General features: G+C 41.4%; 1 protein-coding gene across 1 annotated transcript in view; it reads right to left on the bottom strand.

Annotated features, from left to right (window-relative positions):
* Nucleotides 1-12: 12 nt before the first annotated feature.
* madd (MAP-kinase activating death domain) overlaps nt 13-21,264 on the bottom strand; it is a 52,050-nt gene continuing 30,798 nt past the window's right edge. The window contains 19 exon segments of the mRNA XM_020608798.1: nt 13-101; nt 643-689; nt 7,143-7,249; nt 7,888-7,960; nt 8,054-8,218; nt 8,442-8,549; nt 8,632-8,742; nt 8,848-8,953; nt 10,337-10,457; nt 11,529-11,591; nt 11,862-11,982; nt 12,555-12,713; nt 13,034-13,117; nt 13,481-13,584; nt 15,103-15,153; nt 16,489-16,692; nt 17,035-17,185; nt 18,416-18,602; nt 18,711-18,819. Of these exon segments, the coding sequence (XP_020464454.1) occupies nt 666-689; nt 7,143-7,249; nt 7,888-7,960; nt 8,054-8,218; nt 8,442-8,549; nt 8,632-8,742; nt 8,848-8,953; nt 10,337-10,457; nt 11,529-11,591; nt 11,862-11,982; nt 12,555-12,713; nt 13,034-13,117; nt 13,481-13,584; nt 15,103-15,153; nt 16,489-16,692; nt 17,035-17,185; nt 18,416-18,602; nt 18,711-18,819 (2,048 nt within the window). The 3' untranslated portion in view covers nt 13-101; nt 643-665.

Here is a 21,264-nt window from a genome sequence, read left to right as displayed (position 1 = left end):
GGCCTCGGTGACAGGATCTTGGGTTTTCCTTCTGCCTCCTTCCCCTTCACTGCTGCCACATAGGAGAAGAGGCAGAGGACTGAGTAACAAATCTGATGGGCCTACAGAAGGAAAACAACCAGGAGTGAGATTACAGCTGTGTGTTGTTAAAAATAACACAAGGAACAAAAGCAGAGAAGCAGCTCCCCTCAGTCTAAATGCTGTAGGAGTACGTCATCATTAATTTGCTGTAGAGTGAGCTTTTGCCTGAAGTACCAATCGACCAGCGCATTGAGATTTCTAGTCATGAGTCCATAAACTCCTCAATGTGAGAACTTGCTTTTAAATTTCTGACTATTTCTTGATTGCCACGCATAATTTGGAGTTGATTTACCTTTGGAAGACTGAACAGCCATGTCACATGACTGTGACATTTTTGCTAAAGCCCCAAAATGGCCAGCAGTGGGGGCGTCTCGCATTGTGATCAAGGACCACTGCTTTGGACTCACAACCACAGGTTTCAACACGCGTTACATAATCACACACTGTAAAGGGGTGTATACTCAACAACAAGACCAATACCAAAGAATCATTAAATAGAAGTATCCGGTCTCACGGCTCCTAAAAAGATAGCACTTTCTGACAGAAGAAGTGAGGACTCACCATGGGGGTCTTGTACTTGTGGATCACCACTTCTTTAGTTTCAGGAACTATGCCGGTGCAAGAGACAAAACACAGAATTCAAAGGCAGCAGGAACCCCAATGAGTTCATGTTTGAGAGCTTAGGGGGTTACAGGGGTGAACTTTGAATAAGGTGCAAAATGGTATGTGGGCCAAGAAGAGTCCACCTCAACAGTTGGGAGTACAGTGATCTTCTGACCAGAGGAGCGACCAGGGCAAGATTGGTGAGTCTACTTTAGGTGGTAAATCTTGGTTATGTTGAGCTATATCGATATTCTGACCAACTGATTCAGTTTCATCTTTGAAATGATCAATCAACCAAAGGCCCATGTGATGGGTTTAATGTAATGATTAATCTATATCAGAAGGTATTTAATCTGAACTTGTGACTGTTGGTGATACATTCAAGGCCCACAAAATGGACAAATAAAAACACAAATATCTCATAAAAATAGACTGCAAAGGTTGTAAAGTTTCAAATATGAAAAACAAAACAAACAAACAAAAAAAAACAAGAAAAACTCTCCCCACCCCAGTGACATAAAAGTTTAAAGACACCATGGCAAAGCAGCTACAGAAAGGCCAAAATCCTTTGACCCGGGACCATGTCACTGTCCACAGGACAGACTTTTCATTAGTAACTGTAAACCCATAGCAGAGATGAGGAGGCTGACATCTGGAAAGATGAAAGGGCCAAGAAACATTAAACCACCCACCCCACCCCAAAATAAAAACAACAGTCCCACCAAAGACCTCGACTTGCTGAGATACAGAGGCAGACTGTTAGAGAATGATGGCCACATGAGAGATGGAGTCTGGGGTGATCTCCAAAACAAAAAGCAAGTGATGCAGAGGGAAACTCATGGTAAAGAAAAGAAAAAAAAACATGTAAGGACTAAGTGAGGAAATATTCTGCACAGAATTAGTTTGAATAAGAAAGGTGACAACACTTTACCTGCTGGAGAATGAAGGTTTTCATAGTGGCAAAGATGAGGGCAACATTACAAAAGCAGCACAGAGACACGGCAGTAACCCAGCTCTGACAGTCAGAAACTGCACTGTCATACTGAAGTGCATATTTTGACTACTTTCTAGAAAAGTTAACGGGGCACTCACCCTTCAAAACCCTGCTCACCACAGTCTAAAATAGAGGCAGACAGAGCTACAGAACCTCTCCTCACTGTGCTACCCGGTGCACCCTATTTAAGTAAAACGTTTTAATTTTAACAATAAATAAAATACAGGTCCTACATAGTTTACAAGCAAGCAAACGTTTTTCTGATTCTAGTTACAATTACAGCTTATTCTTTGGCAAGTAGTGATTTTCATGTATTCTATGTTTTAATGAACCATTTTAGGAGAATGTGAAGATCTCCACTTGCTGAGATTCAGAGGCAAACAAAGAATTTCCTAAAACAAGTGGATGGTGTAGCCTTTAGTACACTGTCTATTACTCAAACAGGAGTAAATGGTATATCTGATGGGGGCTATTTTCAGACATCCAGCGCTCCAGGGAGCACAGCAATATGACCGCACACGGAAGCACATTAATGACTTCTGAACAACAATGGAGCTCTAAGGGCAGAGACACACCAAGCCAAGGGTTGGCTGTCGGCCCTCCATCAGTGAGAGTCTGACGGAGCTCGTCTTCCTGGTGTGTTCTCCATGTTCACCATAGTTGGACCTTTTCAGCCGATCTGGCACGCTGAAATGGCACTGGTGATTGGGCCTCGTCGGTGAGAGAGAGACCATTCTGATTGGCTGTTCAGCTTAGCGAATCAATGCACAAGAGTTTGGGAAATGATTTTGCCTATATAGTGCAGTTTCTCTTTATTTCTCACCTCGACAACCTCCTTTCTTCTTCCACAACCAAAAGACCAAGGGCAGGGGACAGCAGCATCATTTGTAGCTTCTCAGTAAGAAGCAGCTACAAACAGCAGCTGTTGTGAACGAGAGGCCCTTCATTTATAGCTTCTACTTCCACACCCTAGCTCTTTTCTGTCCCTTTCTGAATGACGAATACAGATATCGCCAACTGCTGATGAGGGATTTATTTCTATGCTGCAGGGACTGAATGCACGTGATAGTCGGCTGTTGGCTGTAATCTGTGGTGTGTTCAAGTGTCACTTTTTCAACCTGACTGGCCCAGACAAAGCCGACATGAGGCCATGCAGAGGTCGGCCTTCGTTGCCAGTTCTTTCATGTCGGCTTGGTGTGTCTCTGCTCTAAAGCTCAGAGGAGTAGCATATAATATTTTTGGTTTTGTTCAGGGGCTTTGTCAACAATATTAAAAAATACAGAATATCAAAAGTACTGATTGTTTATCTTTTTCTTTTGCTGACATTAGAAGCATAAAGTGTCTTCTCAAAAATAGCAATCCTGTTAAACATTTTGAACGATACCATGTTAAAGTGTTACTCTGAATTGTCTCCTTTTACATTAGGTTTTTCATCCACCTCTACTGACATTGCTCCTGGTTGTATATTTTGGTTTTAATTACTATTTGTGCCCATTTATTTTAACATAGCAGTTCAGCCAGACGTTCTCCTCACACTAGTTTCACACTGAACAGATTTGTTTCTCACCAACTCTGTTCCTCTATCAACTAAATGAAATGTTGCTCACTCTAAGCTTAAACACCTGAAAGAAAACTGTGTCCTCTGAAGAATTCATCACTCACTTAACCACCTGCAGGTATCAGTGTGTCAGTGCTGCTCGACAAGAGCCACTGCCCAATTTAATGAACTGCTGTCAGTGCGTTTGCCATGAAGCTGAGTTATTGCCGTGCCGTGTACAGGCCGAGAATCAATAGATGGTGTAATTACCAAATTCCTCCAGGACAAAGACTCCCTTCACTGTATTGCACTTTTTAATGTGACTCAGCTCTATGAAAACCTAAACACAAACAAAACAAAAAAACAAAACAAGACAGAACATTATTAACTCAACACTGGATGAGAAGTAAGCACTTCATCTTTAAAAATTAACCAGGTTAAACTTGTTTTATTCAGGATGAAAGGTAAAAAGAAAACTACTACACATGGAACAAGCTTTTAAGAGCTAATGAAAGAAAAGAAAAGCACACTATGAGAAGTTTCCATGATCAAACAAACGTATACATGGGCGACGGTTAAATGAGGAGAAATGCAATTAGTCTGCTCAAAGCTCAAAACTAATTCAACATGACTTGTTTCATCATTTAAGTATATCAGAACTGGAAATGCTCAGAGATGCAATATGGCCCACATAATGCATACATGGAAGTTCCATATAAAAATGGACAGACACAAAATTAGATTTGCATACAACTACAGCAGTAAAAAGAAAAGACAGAAAACAAAAGGAATCCAATAAGATGCAACTGCTAACAAGCAAACACAGCAGAAGTTGTGTACCTTCCGCTCCTTGCAGGGGGAGAGAGCATGGGAGAGAAATGGTTTGGATTATTATCGGACAGAAGAGCACAAACACTTGCCGACACTCCAAGAGGGCGCTATCCACAGGAGAATCGTACCGATTCAAATCAAGAATCAAGCTACGAGGTTACCAAAGCCAATATGAAAAACCTGTCACAAGAAAAATCTGCCCCAAAAACTAGGTAGTAGGAGAACAAGAAAAAAAAAAAAGAGAGGACTAGAGGTTTGACTAGGGTATTGAGAGCTGGATTCACCTTTGTTTCCCTGGACTTTAAACGCCTCAGTCTCCCAGAGCCCTCCATGCCTCCTCCTCCAGCAACAAGGGCTGGCACCAACACTACTTGCTCACACAGCAGAACAGATAAATGAGGGCAGTCACTGATGGACAGTAAATCCCGCTACGATGCGGGATGTCACCTCTGACACCATCTCAGTGCAGGGCTGCCGGGAACCTGACCCAGCGCTCACTCACAATAATGCTGAATAAAGCTGCTGCTGAGGGCTCGACTGACTCAAAACCATCCATTAGCTGATCTACAAACACTCAACTTAATAACTGTAGCAAAGTTGAACATAGTTTATTCTACACAGAGCATCTTTGACAGGCTTGTATCTTGTATCCAGTTTAATAATGAGTAAAGGTTTTTATTCCCCCAATATTATTCACAAAAATTCAATGTGAACCAACTGTGCTGTACTGAAGTACAGTAGAAAAAGCTGAAGCAGCAAGAAAAAGCAGACGGTAAATCATAATATTGGCTCAATGTAGCAATATCCCAGTTCAAAAGGCTCAGTTCACCCAAATTATAAACAAGCAGAGAGCTTTGGTTTTATCTGCCCAGTTATTATGATGGACATAATAATCATCATTCCTGTATCAGTTTCAAATGGGGAAATTTCTCACTGATGGCAGCACTGTCCGGCCACCAGGGGCAATTTGGGGTTCAGCATCTTGCCCAAAGACATGTAGACTGGGAATTGAACCGCCAACCTTCCGGTTAAGAGACGAACGCTCTACCCCGAGCCACAGCCACTCACAGCCTGTCAGTCTGCATCATCATCATCAGCCAATCATATAGAGGTGCTATTATTATATACACCGATCAGCCATAACATTATGACCACTGGCAGGTGAAGTGAATAACACTGACTGTCTGTTACAGTGACAGCTGTCAGTGTGTGGGGTTTATTAGACAGCAAAAGAACATTCAGTCCTTGAAGTTGATGTGTTGGAAGCCGGAAAAATGGGCAAATGTAAGGATCTGAGTGACTTTGACAAGGTCCAAACTGTGATGGCTGACAACTGGGTCAGAGCATCTAACAGACTGCAGGTCTTGGTGGGTGTTGTTGGTCTGCAGTGGTTAGTACCTACCAACAGTGTCTAAGGAAGGACAGACAGTGAACACAACAGGGTCATGGACACCCAAGGTTCACTGATAATGAGGTTGATCTACTGTAAATTAAACATTCCATTTGTAATGTTCAAAAGATTAAAAGTTATTTGAATCTTTGTTAAAAAGTGTGAAAATGAGAACTACTGTCCATTGGTCTCTATGAAGAGAAAGAGTTGAGGGCTGTAGTGGTGATATCACACCTAGACTGGTGAGGCTGTTGAATTAGTCTAAAAAATTCTCCAACTTGTCTCACGACCACAGTTTTCACTCCTTTTACAGAAGTTTTTAACTGAATGCTCTTTCTGACAGTAGAACTATGGAAGCAAATGGAATCACAGAAGATTCACAGTGAGCTGCAGAGTGACACGAGTGCCAACCAACTGCTGCACTGACTCCTGTGTTCACAGTATTAGGCAGGTGGTCATAATGTTATGGCTAATCTGTGTATTTCAAAGTAAAGCAGAAATAATTAGTTGATTAATTTCTTACTAAATTGACAGATTATTCATCTGCAACAGTTTGAATACTGATTAAGTCTTTCCAGCTGGAAGCATTAGTTCCAGTGAAAACTTTGCAGTGAGTTCTGTGGACTGCCCAGAGTAACCAGGACATTGTTGCTACGGAATAAATTAAATGAAATTGTGTGATTAGAATACAAACGGGATTCCATTCACCTCCACTGAACAGGTTATATCAGAGATATCTCAAAACAGAAGAATTAAACCACAACTGTCTGCATGCCTCGATACCATCAAGGGCAAAACATGCCCTTTTTACTAGTAATTTGGGCAAAATGACCTTAAAAATGATGACTGCTGTTGAGAAATCAGCTAATAGTCATAGGATGTCAGACGAAGAACGTTTCTGTTCAGTCTTGTTAATTCTCTGGTGAGGCCTCACTCTTGATTTGTTGGTTTTTTTTAAGATGCTCAGTATGTATGAAGTGTCTGTCCCTCGTGTTTCAGCAAGGTCACTTCTCAGACTATTCAACACTCGTACATTGTTCAGTCACAGCTTCACATTCTAATAAACCCGAGGAAATATACAGTATGAACCCCAACTATCACTACCTGAGCAGATGAGAAGACAACACATGACAATGTCCAAGGGTCCGAACTTAAAGGTGAAAGTTGCTATTAAATGGTCAATTATTAATGAAAAGTCTTTGAGTTAGATCGCCCGTCTTACCAGTGATGCACAACACGCGCGCACACATATTAACACTTCATCTCCCCCACACAGTAAATGAACATGAGGTTTAAGCACGACAGATGTCAAAAGAAACTTGTGTGGGTGAACGTGTTAATATCATTTTGGGAAACGCATGCACACGAAGATAGACGCACAAACAAGCACAATCACAAATTAACAAATAAACAAAAAAAAAAGGCAAAATCAAAAAAACAAACACACAAACAGGAAATCCTCCTCTAAAAGGAAAACATCACGTATGAGTAAATGCTGATAGAACATACTGGAATTTTCACTAAAATTTTTAAAATGACAGAGGAAAACGTCACAAGATGAAAGGAAATGATACAGAGGCAAACGGGGAGACAAGAAGAACGGCGGACAGAAGAACGGGATGAACTCTGAACCATCGTGAGTGAGTTTTGTTTTCATGCTCTTGTATGAGATGAGGAGCAGTTTCTCTGCAACACTGGTCACTTACCTGGCTGTGCATGAATTTCAGGTTGATTCCTTCCAGTGTGACCTGGAGCAGTCCACCCTCACCGGTTTTCATGTCCTGAACAGGAAACTCTCCACCCAGCTCTGGACCTGGAGGAAACCACACCCGAGTTTAGAGTCGGTGCAGAGAATAAATTCCCCAAACCCTTCAAATCTTAATAGGGTGACTGCATAGAGAGAAAAGCATTATAAGCTACTGTTTGTGGATTTATGTCTTACACAGAAAATACACAAATACAATTAACAATTTTCAAAAGGAAATGACATCACTGCAGCCAGTGAACTAAAACTGGTGGAACAGATTGTTTCAGTGCTGCTTTTTGTCCCCCGGTATGTCCGCTGAAAAATGTTTTATGTGCAGTCTCACTTGGTGTAAATCCTTTTCTTACTTACATTTGGGTTATTGTTTCCACTTCTCATAACAAATAATCTTTTGGCAATTGTTCATTTTCCTTGCTGTACAAAACATGTATTTAACTGTGACCACAAAACCACAGTACATGTTCCGTTTTGCCCTCGACAACCAAAGGTTTCTCAGAAACTATGTCCAGCCATCCCGGAGAAGAGGCTAGTTGTTAAAATGTCAAAACATCCAAGGCTGGATGGCCATTTTTGAGAAATGAAAAAAATAAAGAGTGAAAGAAAGAATGAACAGAAGGAAAGAAAAAGACAGAGAAATAGTCCAGACAAGGACAAAGTTAGGCACAGTTAGTTCACTCACTCCTTACCTGGTTTAATGCTTTGTTGTCGTGCCGCAGCTCTTTCCATACGGTCTTTAACACAGTAGTAGAGTTCCCGACACTAGATTACAAACAGGAAGGTTGTTTGAATTACTAACCAGTGTTTTCCTACAGTGAACTGAAGTAAATGATGTAGAGAGGCGGCGTTTCTGACCTTTTTTGTATAGAACTTGTTCAGCTGTGTCTCTTGACCGTTGCGTCTCCAGAGACACAGCACTTTGGTCTTGGGGCAATAAGTCATGTTGATGAGCTTCTCGTACCACCAGCGCTCATAAACTGTGCCAATATTGCTGCACAGGACTATACAGTCATCACAGACCTAAAACAGTTATGAATAAGTGTAGTCTTGGTTGTCATAGCGTAAATTATCACATGAAAAGTGCCACAAAAACATAAAGGCCAATCACTAACCAAAGGTCAGATAAACATATAGAAAGAAAGCTCATTAAATGAAAGATATTCTGTGATAGCCAGATAATTCACAGAGAAGTGCATCACTTCTACAAGCTCCATTTTTTTATCATTTGTAAGATGTTGCCTACCTCCATGAAAAAGATGTCTCCTGTTGTATCAGTGCCAGCATGAACAACAAACGTTTGCTTCTTGATGTGTCGGCTCCCACTGGGCCTGATGGACAGCTCACGGCCATTCTACAAATGCAGAACAGTACAAATTCTTACAAAACATGTATGATAGTTGTGCTAATTGGGCAAACAAAGGATGGATATTCACCATGGGAGCCAGTTTGTCCAGTAGCTCATTGATCTCTTGGCTGTATGTGAGGCCGATGTGGGACTTCCCCATCAAACGCCTCACTTTCTTCCGGATGTCATTTTTGTTCACATAAAAAAAAAAAAAAAAACAAAGAAAAGAAATTGAGCCACATGGCAGTAAAACCTTTAAACATCACACAAACTGTCATTTAAATGACCAACAGAGCTCCCTTACTTTCATCATTAGCATGTATGCAATCATATTGTGTAGCAGGGTGGCCAGAAGTCTGTCCTCATCATCCTCCAAACGCTTGCGATCATGTTCTCCTAGTGACAAGTATCTGTGTGGACAAATGAGAAGAAGCATTAGTTGTTGTATTAATTGTCAGGGGGAAAGGTGATGCTACATAGTTATACTAGTTCTGTAATATTCTTTGGTCGTCTTGCATGCACAGCTCTTTTAAGATCTACCCACAAATTTTCAATGATGTTTAAATCAGGGGACTGTGATGGCCATTCCAAAACCTTCAGCCTGCGTCTCTTGAGGTATTCCATAGTGGATTTCGAGGTATGTTTAGGATCATTGTCCTGTTGTAGAAGCCATCCTCTTTTCAGCTTCAGCTTTTTTACAGATGGTGTGATGTTTGCTTCCAGAATTTGCTGGTATTTAGTGGAATCCATTCTTCCCTCCACCCGTGCAATGTTTCCTGTGCCACTGGCTGCAACACAACCCCAGAGCATGATAGATCCACCCCCATGCTTAATAGTTGGCAAGGTGTTCTTTTCATGAAATGCTGCTCCTTTTTTTCTCCAAACATGCCTTTGCTGATTGTGTCCAAAGAGTTCTATTTTAACTTCATCAGTCCACAGCACTTGTTTCCAAAACGCATCGGGCTTCTGTAGATGTCCTGTTGCATACTTCAGACGTTGGATTTTATGATGGGGACGCAGATAAGGTTTTCTTCTGCTGACTCTTCCATGAAGGCCTTGTCTGTGCAAGCATCGCTGCACAGTGGAACGGTGCACCACCACTCCTGAGTCTGCTAAATCTTCCTGCAGGTTTTTTGCAGTCAAATGGGGGTTTTGATTTGTCTTTCTGACCAGCATACGAGCAGTTCTGTCCGAGAGTTTTCTTGGTCTTCCAGATCTCATCTTGACCTCCACAGTTCCCCTGATCTGCCATCTCTTAATTACATTTCTTACTGTGGAAACTGCAAGCTGACAACGCTTTGCTATCTTCTTGTAGCCTTCTCCTGCATTGTGGGCGTCAATAACTTTCATTTTCAGGGTCTTACACAGCTGCTTAGAGGAACCCATGGTTGCTGGGTGTCCACAAGTGTGTGCACAAGGTTTGAAGAGTCAAAGTATTTGTACAGCTTTGAAATTGGCATTTACCAATGACAGCTGTTGCTGTGCATCAGATCTAACGAGCTGATTAAGGTCTGATACCTTGTGAGAGACTTTGAGACTCTGGAACTCTTAGGGTGCCCAAACTTTTGCACCATGCCATAATAATGTTTTTATTTTTTATTTTTGTTCAATTTATGGCATAAGAAGTAACTATGCATCACTGTTTGCAGAAAATATTGTGCATTTTTTCCATTTCCAAGAGAAACTGTGTTAACATCTGTTCAAATAAAAAATCACCAAAATCTGTTATTTATCAAGGGGTGCCTAAACTTTTGCATAAGACTGTAAATGGCAAAAAAAACAGCAAATAAAACCTTTCAATCATCTCCTGGGGTCCCTGGTCCATGCCCATGCCCTCACGCTCCAACATCACAGCATCTAAGAAGGCATCCTCCCAGAACTGCGGCTGGTCCCACAGTGTGGAGCGCTCCTTACCTGAAATATGAAGACACCACATGTAGCTCTGAAAGTCTGACAATGTCATTAACAGCATAGGTGATCCATTACCCCATACAGTAAGACATGCGATCTTTATCACCAGCTGACTTAAATACATTTCTTAAGATATGCACGTTGAGGGCCCCACTGGCTCTGACACACAAATTATGACCAAATTGACTTCTGCAAGTTATTTTAAAGAGATACAACTTTATGAGCAGAGTCAGCAATACAAATTGTATATACATTTCATACATTTTTCATGCTGCTTTCTAAAGCTTGGTTGTATATTATTACAGGTTTACAGTAAGCAGTGAAGTACTGATATTGTAGCATTGGATTTTAGCTGATGTTTCAATGAGATAGTCTTTGAGAAAACGATCAGATATTAGTCATACATGAAAACAACAGCAGGAGTCGATTAAACCAAATACTCTTTTTTTGTCTAATCAATATGTTTATTAGCATATCACTGTTGCTGTAATATGGACGGAGGCAGTGAAGTTTTTTCATTTTGCTGACTGCTGTCGTAATTTAGAAATAAAAGTTGCAAATAGCCAGAAAATGAAAAACAAAATTAAAAACGAATTGCAACTTTTATCAAATAAATCAAAGAGTAAACACAAATCATTTTCACAGGACGCAACACTGAGAAACTAAAAAAAAAAATCTTGAACAAGCTACCACCTGGTAAATAAGATTCGGAAAGGCTGGGGATCGAGTGTGCTCTACTCATAGTCACATTTCCAATAGCACTTGAAGGCAACATGCATTTGTTTAATATGCAGACCCATGAAATGTTAAGCTACAGTAGGTAAGCAGAAATGAAAATAAATGTTAAAGTTAATGGAAATGTACAGCTTGTGGTCTTTGATTTGTCTGTGCAGGAATATTGTGACCACATCCTGCAGGAGTGATTATATTTTCCACATGGCTCAACAAGAGACGGGAAAAACCCACATTACATAAAGGATTAACCGCAGAGCTAGCCCAAGTGAACAATATATGCACCCCATGCACACACACACACACACAGGGAAAAGGGTAGAGGCAAGAGATTAGCCCTACTTAGAGAAAAGGTTTCCATGGCAGCATCTTCCAATTGATCCCAAACGGAGCTCTTATCACGGCCTGGAAAAGTTTCCCAGGAAGGTGAAAAAAAGCAGTGAGAGCAGGAGAGGGTTAGGCAAAGAGGTAAGTATGTTTAATGGCAAAAATAAGAGCTGAGTGAGAACCACACCAGAGCAGCAAAAACAAAGACAAACAGTCACATTTACTCACTAACCAACCTATAGTTAGCAATTTTAGTCCTACTATAATTCTTCAAAAAATATCCATATAAAAGTCAGCTGTTCGACTAAACTGTAAGAGAAAGCATCCCAGCTAGAAAATAGGACATACCTAGCAGGCCTTCACAGAGGTAAATCCTCATACTGAGGTCCTCCACGGGCTGGGCAGGTGGCCCCTTCACCATAGCAGGTACATGATCTTTTACACCTGGTTTCAGAGTGTGCGTCTTTCCCTGTGGAAATGTAAAAAGCTGGTACAATCACCAAAAACACGTGCAGATGTTTGTTTGTTGAATTAAACACCATATGGAAAAGGACAACCCCTGTACAGTTTCATCTGCCGAGTGCATGCCCCATTTCGATAATACAGTAGTGTAACGCATATCGTTGTCCAAGCCTGAACGGCAATTACAGTGTTTTGAAATGTAAACAGATGTTGCTCATTTAATGTGCACTCATCCAAGCCTTACCACACCACAAACTTTCAACTGCTGACAGATTTTATTCTTGCCAAAGAAAAATACAGAAACAATTTTCCAGGACATTAAAAATGTTCTTTATTTGGGTGTTCTTAAATAGTGGAAAACCAGTTTGTAATTTTCCTGTTTCTCTGGTATGGCACGGGAACCCTCAAATCCCATCACCTCCAGGCACCTTTTGTGAATCTTTTCAGCTAATTCATTACTTCATATGTTCAAATGGAGTAAGTTGATAATTACACTGTCTTATTGTAAACTGCCTTGATCTAAAAACTATTATCTATCTTATAGACTGTGTAATCTACACATTTCTGTCTTTTACTTACAAACACTGAGCTGGTAGCTGGATTGGTTTCAATCTCACTGTCAGAAAGAGTCCCTCTGGACTGGGTTAAATGAGGAGTAGCTCTCCCACCGAGGCCGTCTCCTGCCGTGCTGCTCAGGTCGCTGTCTGCACCAAGAGTCTCTCCAGAGCTGTTGCTGATCTAAGCATTAAAGATCCCGTGTAAAAACAATACATGTGTGGAGGTGTTTCATAGGCAGAAGGTTTGGTACAGAAGGTGAGTTTGGCATGTTTAGCCTGAATCAGCAGTTAAGTTTAAGGTGGTATGCTGATATATACAATAGTGAACCACCTAACACAAGTAACACAACTTAACAGCCCTCAAACAGAAGGTTCTATCATTTATTTAAAGAGAAATGTTTGGACCAAACATATCATCCTAGACTCTGTGTTAATACTGTGAAGTACAATGCAGCTGGAACAGAAGCAGAGTTCACAGCATCAAAGTTGGCTATGTCCTACCACAGTGCTGGCCTCCGAGTCCTGGCTGGTGCTTCTTGTCAGGATCGGTGGCTCTGAGCTTGTTACAGACTCTGTGTCACTCTTCTGTAAACGCAAAGGAAAAAATTCTGTGGTAGACAGCAAAATGTGCTACACACTACAGTAGGGGTGTCACAATACAAGCAGCTCATGATACAATAAAACAGAGCTCATGATTCGGTTCAATACACTATACGGGGACTACGGTTATATACACTCATGAACAAATGTTTAGATAAAATATTGTTGTACGGTACACTGTAACACCCCTACTACACACCATTAGCAGCTTTTAACAGACAGACATTATATATTGAAGGTTGTAAGCAAACAGAAGCAAAATCCCTGGTGAATCACAATTTAAATTTTGATGTAATTCTCCATTTGACAGAAGCACAGAGCTTTTCACACAGTACTCTATGAACAAACCTGAGATCCAGACATGACACTGAGGCCACTGTCAGCACTCATTTGTGATTTCTTCTCCTCTGCGTCCATCGCCTGGGGGCGCTGCTGCTTTGCTCCTTCAGACCCTGGCGCAACAGACACGATTATCAACAGGCTTTCACAAACATCACCACGTTGCCTTCTTACCTCGCGAGTCACCTCACTCAAAGCCATCACAGCACAGCTACATCCATCTAAAGTGCCAAAGCCTCTAAGTTAAACACTGCATTACACTTGTGACACAGCAAAGCATACTGTAGAACACTATCTTATTCATGTTTGTGAATTTTAATATTAAAGACTCAGCACCTTAATCTAACTGTAGCAAAAAACATAGGCTGACTGTAACACATCTAATCTAACAAGGTAAGAAAACATTTTACATTCACACCCCCCCCCAACTTTCTGACAACTGAGTTAAGCAATAGATGACGTTTTAAAGACCAGACAGAGGAGTGACAAAGGGGCAAGCAGAGAGTGCGGTAACATTGGGAAAAAAGTTTAAAACAAAAACAAAACCAAGTGTGCAACATTAACTCTCAATCAGTGCTGCAAATGTGGCTCAAGTTACACCAAGAAACAACATACACAGGCAGTTAGGCATGCAGAGAAACTGAGGGACGGTAAAGGAGATATTTTCTGTTTCAAGTGTGATTTGTACTGTTGTTATTTACCACCTCCCCTAGGTGCAGATACGGTGACAAGTCGATCCCGACACTTCTTTGTTTTCAGTTACTTTGTGATGCTTAACTTTTGCAAAACATTTAATAAAGAGCTAAAATGTGCCAGGAACTGTGGAAAATTGGCTGTAAATACACAATTTACGCCAAGCCACTTGAAACTGGAAAAAATACTGTTAAAAGAGCAGGACAGGGCAGCAGCTGTTCCTTTCTAGTCAACGTGATGCATGGTGTCAATGGGGGCAGAAAAAAAAAAACGCTGGAAAACAAAATTACATACTGCTTGAGCTTATGCCAGTGACTAGAATATAAAACTTCAATCATTTATGTCAGTGACCTTAAGCTAGTACACAACATTATTGTAGAAAAACATCAGTAAACATCTGTGGTTTTAAGTGCTATATAAAAGTAAATAAGGTACCGCATAACTGTAGGCAGTGAGAAAAACACTAGACATACAGTTCTTTATTCCCACACGTGCTGGTTTTTACAGTTCTGTATATTCAGCACTCTAGTTTGTTAGCTAGAAATATTTTTGGAACTAAAACAAGGGTGTAATTTTTCACAATGCTATATCTGAGAGAAATTCTGTTACCCTAGCTGTGATACAGCAAATAATCGCAAATTAAATACCACTAGAGGATACCAGCAGCGCTACATATAAAAAGCATACTCTTATTCTCAGCTGAAATTACCCAGATCCACATGTTTGCAGTACATAATCAATCCAATGTAAAAATCTTAATGCTAGAATATGTCTGTTTTTTTATGTCATCCATGTTGACATGCTTATTATAAACACTCCTTTTATGTATAAATAAATGGCAGTTTGAAAAGTTGGAGAAACGGGGGTGGAAAAAGGTCAGCAGCTGAACACTCCAATCTTTTTTTTTTTATTAGTTTTTGGTGTGTGAAGTCTCTTACTCTGAGGTTTTTCCATAGCTTTTTGCTTATCCTGGTGCTTGCTCCACAATTCTACCCAAGATGCATTGCAAGCAAGGAGAGAAAGACAGAGAGAGAGTCAGAGAGCTGGCTGAAAAGGCATGTATGTTGGATGCGCACTAAAAATCAAAACTAAAACAAAATAAGCATCGAGGATAAGTCATCATTGATTGAAGGTGTTTTGTAATGTTTGCATACAGCTGTGCTTTCATCTGGACAAAAAAAAGTATTTTGCTGTCAAGTTGGATCAACTGTGTGTACCAGCTACAACATTACAACACACCCAGAGCTCCTGGTCCAAAGTCCTGGAGAGCCACACAGTGACATCAGAATGAGCTTTGGCTCTGACCACAGACCAGAGGTTTCATCGAGTACATATGTCTGGCTCTCCAGAGCAAAGGTGAGAGAGATGGTTGACTCGGAAAAAAGCATGAGATGGGGTTGAGAGGCCGACTAGCCAGCAGGTGAAATGGAGCAGTTGCAGAAGCTGGGATGCAAGTCTCACAGCATTCTGTAGAATTGAAGGTGCAACTACTAAGAGGAGAAGGGGTGCAGGTAGGAGAGGTGTCAGGGTGGTTGACTCTGTGTGTCCCCTGTATACAGCTCCAGAATAATTCTCATACAATTAAGTAGAAAAAAAAAATATTAAGGATTCTCCAAGCCAGTTTGTTATTTGGCAACTAACAAAACACTTTCTGCAGTGAAATTTGTCTCTTTACTGGGACTGTTTACTGGGGAGTGATGCTTCCACCCTCCATGCTAAGAGCAAAAGGGAGATGCCATTTTCTACAGCAGGCCTCGCGGAAACCTGCAGTACAGGTACAAATAAGCACCGATTTGACTATCGATGCACATACCTCTGGTTTCCCTCATCCACTACGGCAAATTTAGATACTGGAAGACCAAAACAAAGACATGCATTCAAAGGTGCTAGGAGGCTGACAACAGAACTCCAGAAAGGAGTCAAAACAGGGGCACAGATGTTGAAGGAAGGGGAGACAAACACACGCAGTCCAGGCTCAAAAACAGGGAAATATTCCAGACACTTCTCAAAGCTGCTTTATATCTAATGGGAAGATTTGAACCTTTTTTCAATTGTTATTTTTTGACAGTAATTACTAGACACCATTGTATATTCCTTATTTTTATAACAAAGCCTGCTCCGGTGATTATCAATAGTATTTCAGGTCCAAGTGTGTGGAATATTATAACACCTGTAAGAATCTGTTGGGGGCAGGAGAAGGGATCTTCCTCCGAGACGGCTGGAGAAGGGTGGGGTGGGGGGGTATTAAGGTTGATGAGCTTGTAGGGGGCGGGGTAGGGGATCTCACAGTGCACATGCAACCGGGGCTGGAGTGGTGTACACACCAATCGAGGCAATAAAGTTCTCCTCGTTCAGACTCCAAGTATCAAAATGGCGGGCTCCTTTGCCCGTTGTGTGGTGCGGCAGCTGCAGGTGGGGAACATTCAGGAGGCACTGAGGTCTGGCGGTCTCAGCACGACCAGAAGGACTCTCTTTACTCCCCGGGCTGCCAGCACTGTCTGTGGGGCTTCGCTTGCGCTTTTCTGGGTCTACCAAGTTACCAAAATTAAGGGGCCAAAGAAAGAATTCATAAAAATTACAGAAAAAGAAAAGATGTCGAGGTCTAAACTTGGGAGAGGATTAACAGTATTAGACAAAGAAGGTAAAACAGTGATGACATCTAAATTTTACAATTACAGTTAATGTCAGTCAGTGTCTTGTATGCAGCTTAAAGCTTAATGTAAAAACAATGCAAAGACAAGTGTTAGTAGCACTGGCCAGCTGCTTTTATGCTTCTCAGCACAAAAAGTCTTTAAAAAACTCTACTTCCAATAACTCACAAAATCCAATGTTACATGTATGCATTCCTATGCTAAACATATGGGACGTACCTTTGGTCTGATAATGTGTGCGTGCTATTTCCAGTAAGCTGAAGACACTGGCCATTCCTCCCAGGCCTGCATTAGTGTAAGAGTGCTCCAGACTGGACACTGTGCACTTTAAGATGTCCAGCATGCCTTTGTATACCTTTCTGCTCACCTCCTACAAACAAAGCACATTAACAAGGTTTGTAATGACTTCAACAGGAGAGACAGATACAAGCAATGCTTCAGGCAGTGTGGTCTAAGGACAGAGAGTGTCACAGGCTACACAGATTTTAATGGCTTCTGAAACTGAAGAAACAGATCTGGTACAACTTCAGTGTCATCAGTTGTCAGGTAGCCCTACAGTGGCAGAACATCACTTTATGTGCATTCAAATGAGCAACTATTTTGATAGCTAACAAAATAAAAATAAATACTTGCAGTGGCGGGCCTAATATAATTAATTAGGTGTGCGAGCTCCGAAGGAGTATAGCACACCTCTTGGAATCCTGCGAATTTATTATTATTATTCTGCCAAAAGTTTGGTTTGCTTCTCCTCCCACAGCTTTTGAGGCACATATACCAATGTCGTGTCATGTTGTGTCTTCCCATTGGGAATGGTGTGCTAGGCCTTTTGGTAAGGATTAGATCTACGGTTTTCTGACAAATCACAAAAAAGGAGCGGTTTTATTCCCATATGAATTAATGGATAATTAACTGTCCCCCTTTTTGGGGGAACATCTCAAAAACTAATAACGATAACATCAAACTTGGTACACCGTCCATGCAACACGACACACTGACTAACAACACAACCTTTATAATGTGTAATGTTTCTGTCACATGTACAAATGCTATACTAGAATGTTCTGCGAGTCCTTCTGGTTCATATGGTCTAAGAATCTCTTGTCCATGCTCCATTTTGTCTCCCCTGTGTCTGTCACTCAGACACACACATTGTCATGCCGTCTCTTTGTCTGTCTCTCTCTTTTTCTATCATTTCTGTCTTTGCTCTGCTCTAGGACTTTTATGTACGGTGGTTGTATTATGTCCTGATTCAGCCAAATCTCGCATCATTCTCTACATGATATTTCAACATGCTGTCACTGAGTCTTATTTCATCATGCGTGGACAAAGCTTGTACTGCTGTGTTCTGCAAGTCCAACTGACAGCTCACGACGGTAGTGGCGGGCAGGTGGCATGAGGGGATGGGTGGAGGTGGTTGGCGGGCGTGCATTTAAAAATGTCTTCAAAAATTTTTTATTCTCTAGTTTTCAATTGCGGAACAAAAAGCAAAATCATCACGCCATCCCCAAATTGGGCTTTTATTCTTAGGGCTTTGCTGTGCATGTGTTTTTTTTCTTGACACAACAGTTTACCGAGGCAAGGGCAAAAACAAGCATCTCACCACATCACGTATGATCTCCTGTCTGGCATCTTCCTCCGACTGCACGGCTCTGTTCAGCTTACTCAGCACAAAAACACGAAGCTGCTCGTTCTCCAGAAGGCGGCGCACTTTTTTCATGCTAAGCCACCCGACTCCCTGACCGTCCAGAACACTCTGCACCACTTCCTTTAAGAACTGCTGGTTCTCACTGAATCAAAATAACAGTCACATTCAACAGATGTAAATGATTACATCACACAGGATATGGACACTATGCTCCAAGACAGGAGCTGTACATTTGAAAGAACTCAATTACCTTGTGTTGTTGACTCGACCCTGAGCAGAGCGTAATTCTCTCTTCACTGTTGGACTGTGCTTAATTACTGAAGACTTCTGATCCACAAGCGCTCGAGGTGCACGTGCACCTGAAAGAAGAGCCAAATCAGTTAGATTTCTGAACACCACAGAGCAAGTAAGCCAAAATATCAAAACAAAAACTGCAAACTACTACATCACTAGACTCAGCAGACGTGGACTGGGCATGCGCACGCGCGCACACACACACACACACACACAGGTACTTGCTCACCAGCAACTGTAAACTAGGACAAGACAACTTTCACACTAGTCTTTTATAAACTACCATATTCAAACAGAAAAGGAAGCAGTTTAAAATCAGTTTGTGAAGAGGACAGACACACCTGGAATCTACTGAAGGTTATTTACTGCTGAACAGTAGATAACCTTTTACAAGAAGAGGGGTGAGGGTCAAATCAAACAAGGACATGGTGCACACACACACACACACAGGAGTCCAAATGGTGCTCTTTGCGGTGGCATCACATATAAACAAGAACAGATATATGAGGTCAGACAGAGGTCTGCACAGCAACTACATCTGTGATGTCATGCATGCAAAATAAAATTAAATAAAGAGATGAGTGGATGGCTAGTAAAATGACCACAGCTGACTCATTTTAATTCTTCACCACAGTGTTGGGGGTGCTCATGTTCTGCAAGTGAACCACTTGTCAGGGTTGGGTCATTTAGTTATAACAATCATTAAAGAGCCTCAAAACAATTAATGCAAGTCTATTTGTGTTTCTACTACACACACACACACACACACACACACACACACACACACACACAAACACACAGTGCAAGTCTGAGATCATTTGAGGGAGCTGTTGCATATCCTGGCATATGTGATATAAATTCATTATTCCATCTACAGATACTGTGTACTTTTACTAAATGTGTATGTTGTGTTAATTCAGTGCATGTTTTCTACATGGCCAGTTCGTTTCTCAGTACGGTTTATAATGGCTGGGTAATCCTGAACATGGAATCGCTCATGCTGCAAGACAATTGAGCAAAATGTGGACATGCCAGAAGTCCAACTTGATCGTTGACTCTAAAAGCAAATAATGAGGCGCTGTGAATCCACTTAGACAACACGTTAAACAACAACAACCAAGAAGTCTGGCATAAATTAAAGATGAAAATTATTTGAGGGCGACCAATTCTGAGCTTTATTCTGTGCACAGTGTGTGCCCAAGTCCCTTGCACTTGTTCACACTGGTTTACATGTTGAGAAATAAAACCAAACCTGATCAAACTCACAAAGTAGACTGACCTGGCTGAAGCCATATGATCAAGCCTAAGTGAGTTTAGGTTAAGTCAAACATCTAAGGAACATAGTAAACAATACATGAAGGATGTGTGCCATCATTCTTTTTGCAAATGTACCATGGTTAAGATCATCAAGCTTTAGCTGAAAAACCCCGTCTATCCAAATGAATACATCCTGAGCTCGACAAAGAGGCTTGTTTACTGTTGGTTTTCTGTGAAAGTGGCGATCTGTTGTTTATAATTGTTGCTGGAAAGTCACAGGGACAAGACACTGGCCTTTATAACCCCATACCAATACTCTGATTGCACAAACAGAATTCTTCAGCATGTTGGAAAACAACTTATGATTTTGATAAAAATGAATGCAATAGAAAGAGCAGTTGAGGTTCTTTATGAGTACAAGAAACAAGAAAAAGGTAGAAATTCCTTTTGGATTTTGTCCGCCTTGACTATGGCCACACAGTCTATGTCTGAGAATGTATGTTTGAAAAGGTTTGTTGATAACAGCAGTAGCTCTAATGGAGTCTCTGCCTGGAGGCTTTCATCAGTATTTTCTGAGGCTGCAGGTCTCAGCCAGTCTCTGGACCTTTGAATTTAGCATTTTACAGAAGCCATGCTGGCAGATTAACTCCGCCATGGCCGGTCCCAAGTCCGGGTGAGAAAGGAGGAGGGTTGGGCGTGGGGCCAGCAACCCCACCATGTAAAACCTCACACGCTACAGAAACCAAAACAATAGAAGAATCCAACCAGTGCTTTAATCTGGGAGATGCCTCTACAGGAGGACAGATGATGCAGATTGGTGAAAGCCGCACGGAAGCCAACCAGCTGACGAATCTCCTAACGATGAAAGCAACAACAAAGATCGGAACTTGGAATGTACGAACCATGTACGAAACTGGAAAAGCAGCTCAAGTGGCAAGTGAGATGAAAAGATATAACATTCAAGTACTAGGAATCTGTGAGAGCAGATGGAATGGGTCTGGCATGACATCACTTGCCAGTGGAGAGAAAATCCTCTACTCGGGACATGCAGACGAGAATCATGACCACACAGAAGGAGTTGCCATCATGATGTCCCCAGTAGCAGCCAGAACCCTTATGGAATGGCAGCCCGGCTCTCCTAGAATCATGACAGCAACGTTCAACTCCAAGGGAAGAAACGTTACATTCATCCAATGCTACTCGCCTACTAACGACGCTGATGCGGAAGCAAAGGAAAATTTCTACAATTCTCT

Source organism: Monopterus albus, unplaced genomic scaffold, assembly GCF_001952655.1.
Source record: "Monopterus albus unplaced genomic scaffold, M_albus_1.0 scaffold95.1, whole genome shotgun sequence".
Classification (NCBI taxonomy): domain Eukaryota; kingdom Metazoa; phylum Chordata; class Actinopteri; order Synbranchiformes; family Synbranchidae; genus Monopterus; species Monopterus albus.
The sequence above is the reverse complement of the archived record's forward strand: the minus strand, read 5'-3'. Positions and strand labels throughout refer to the sequence as shown.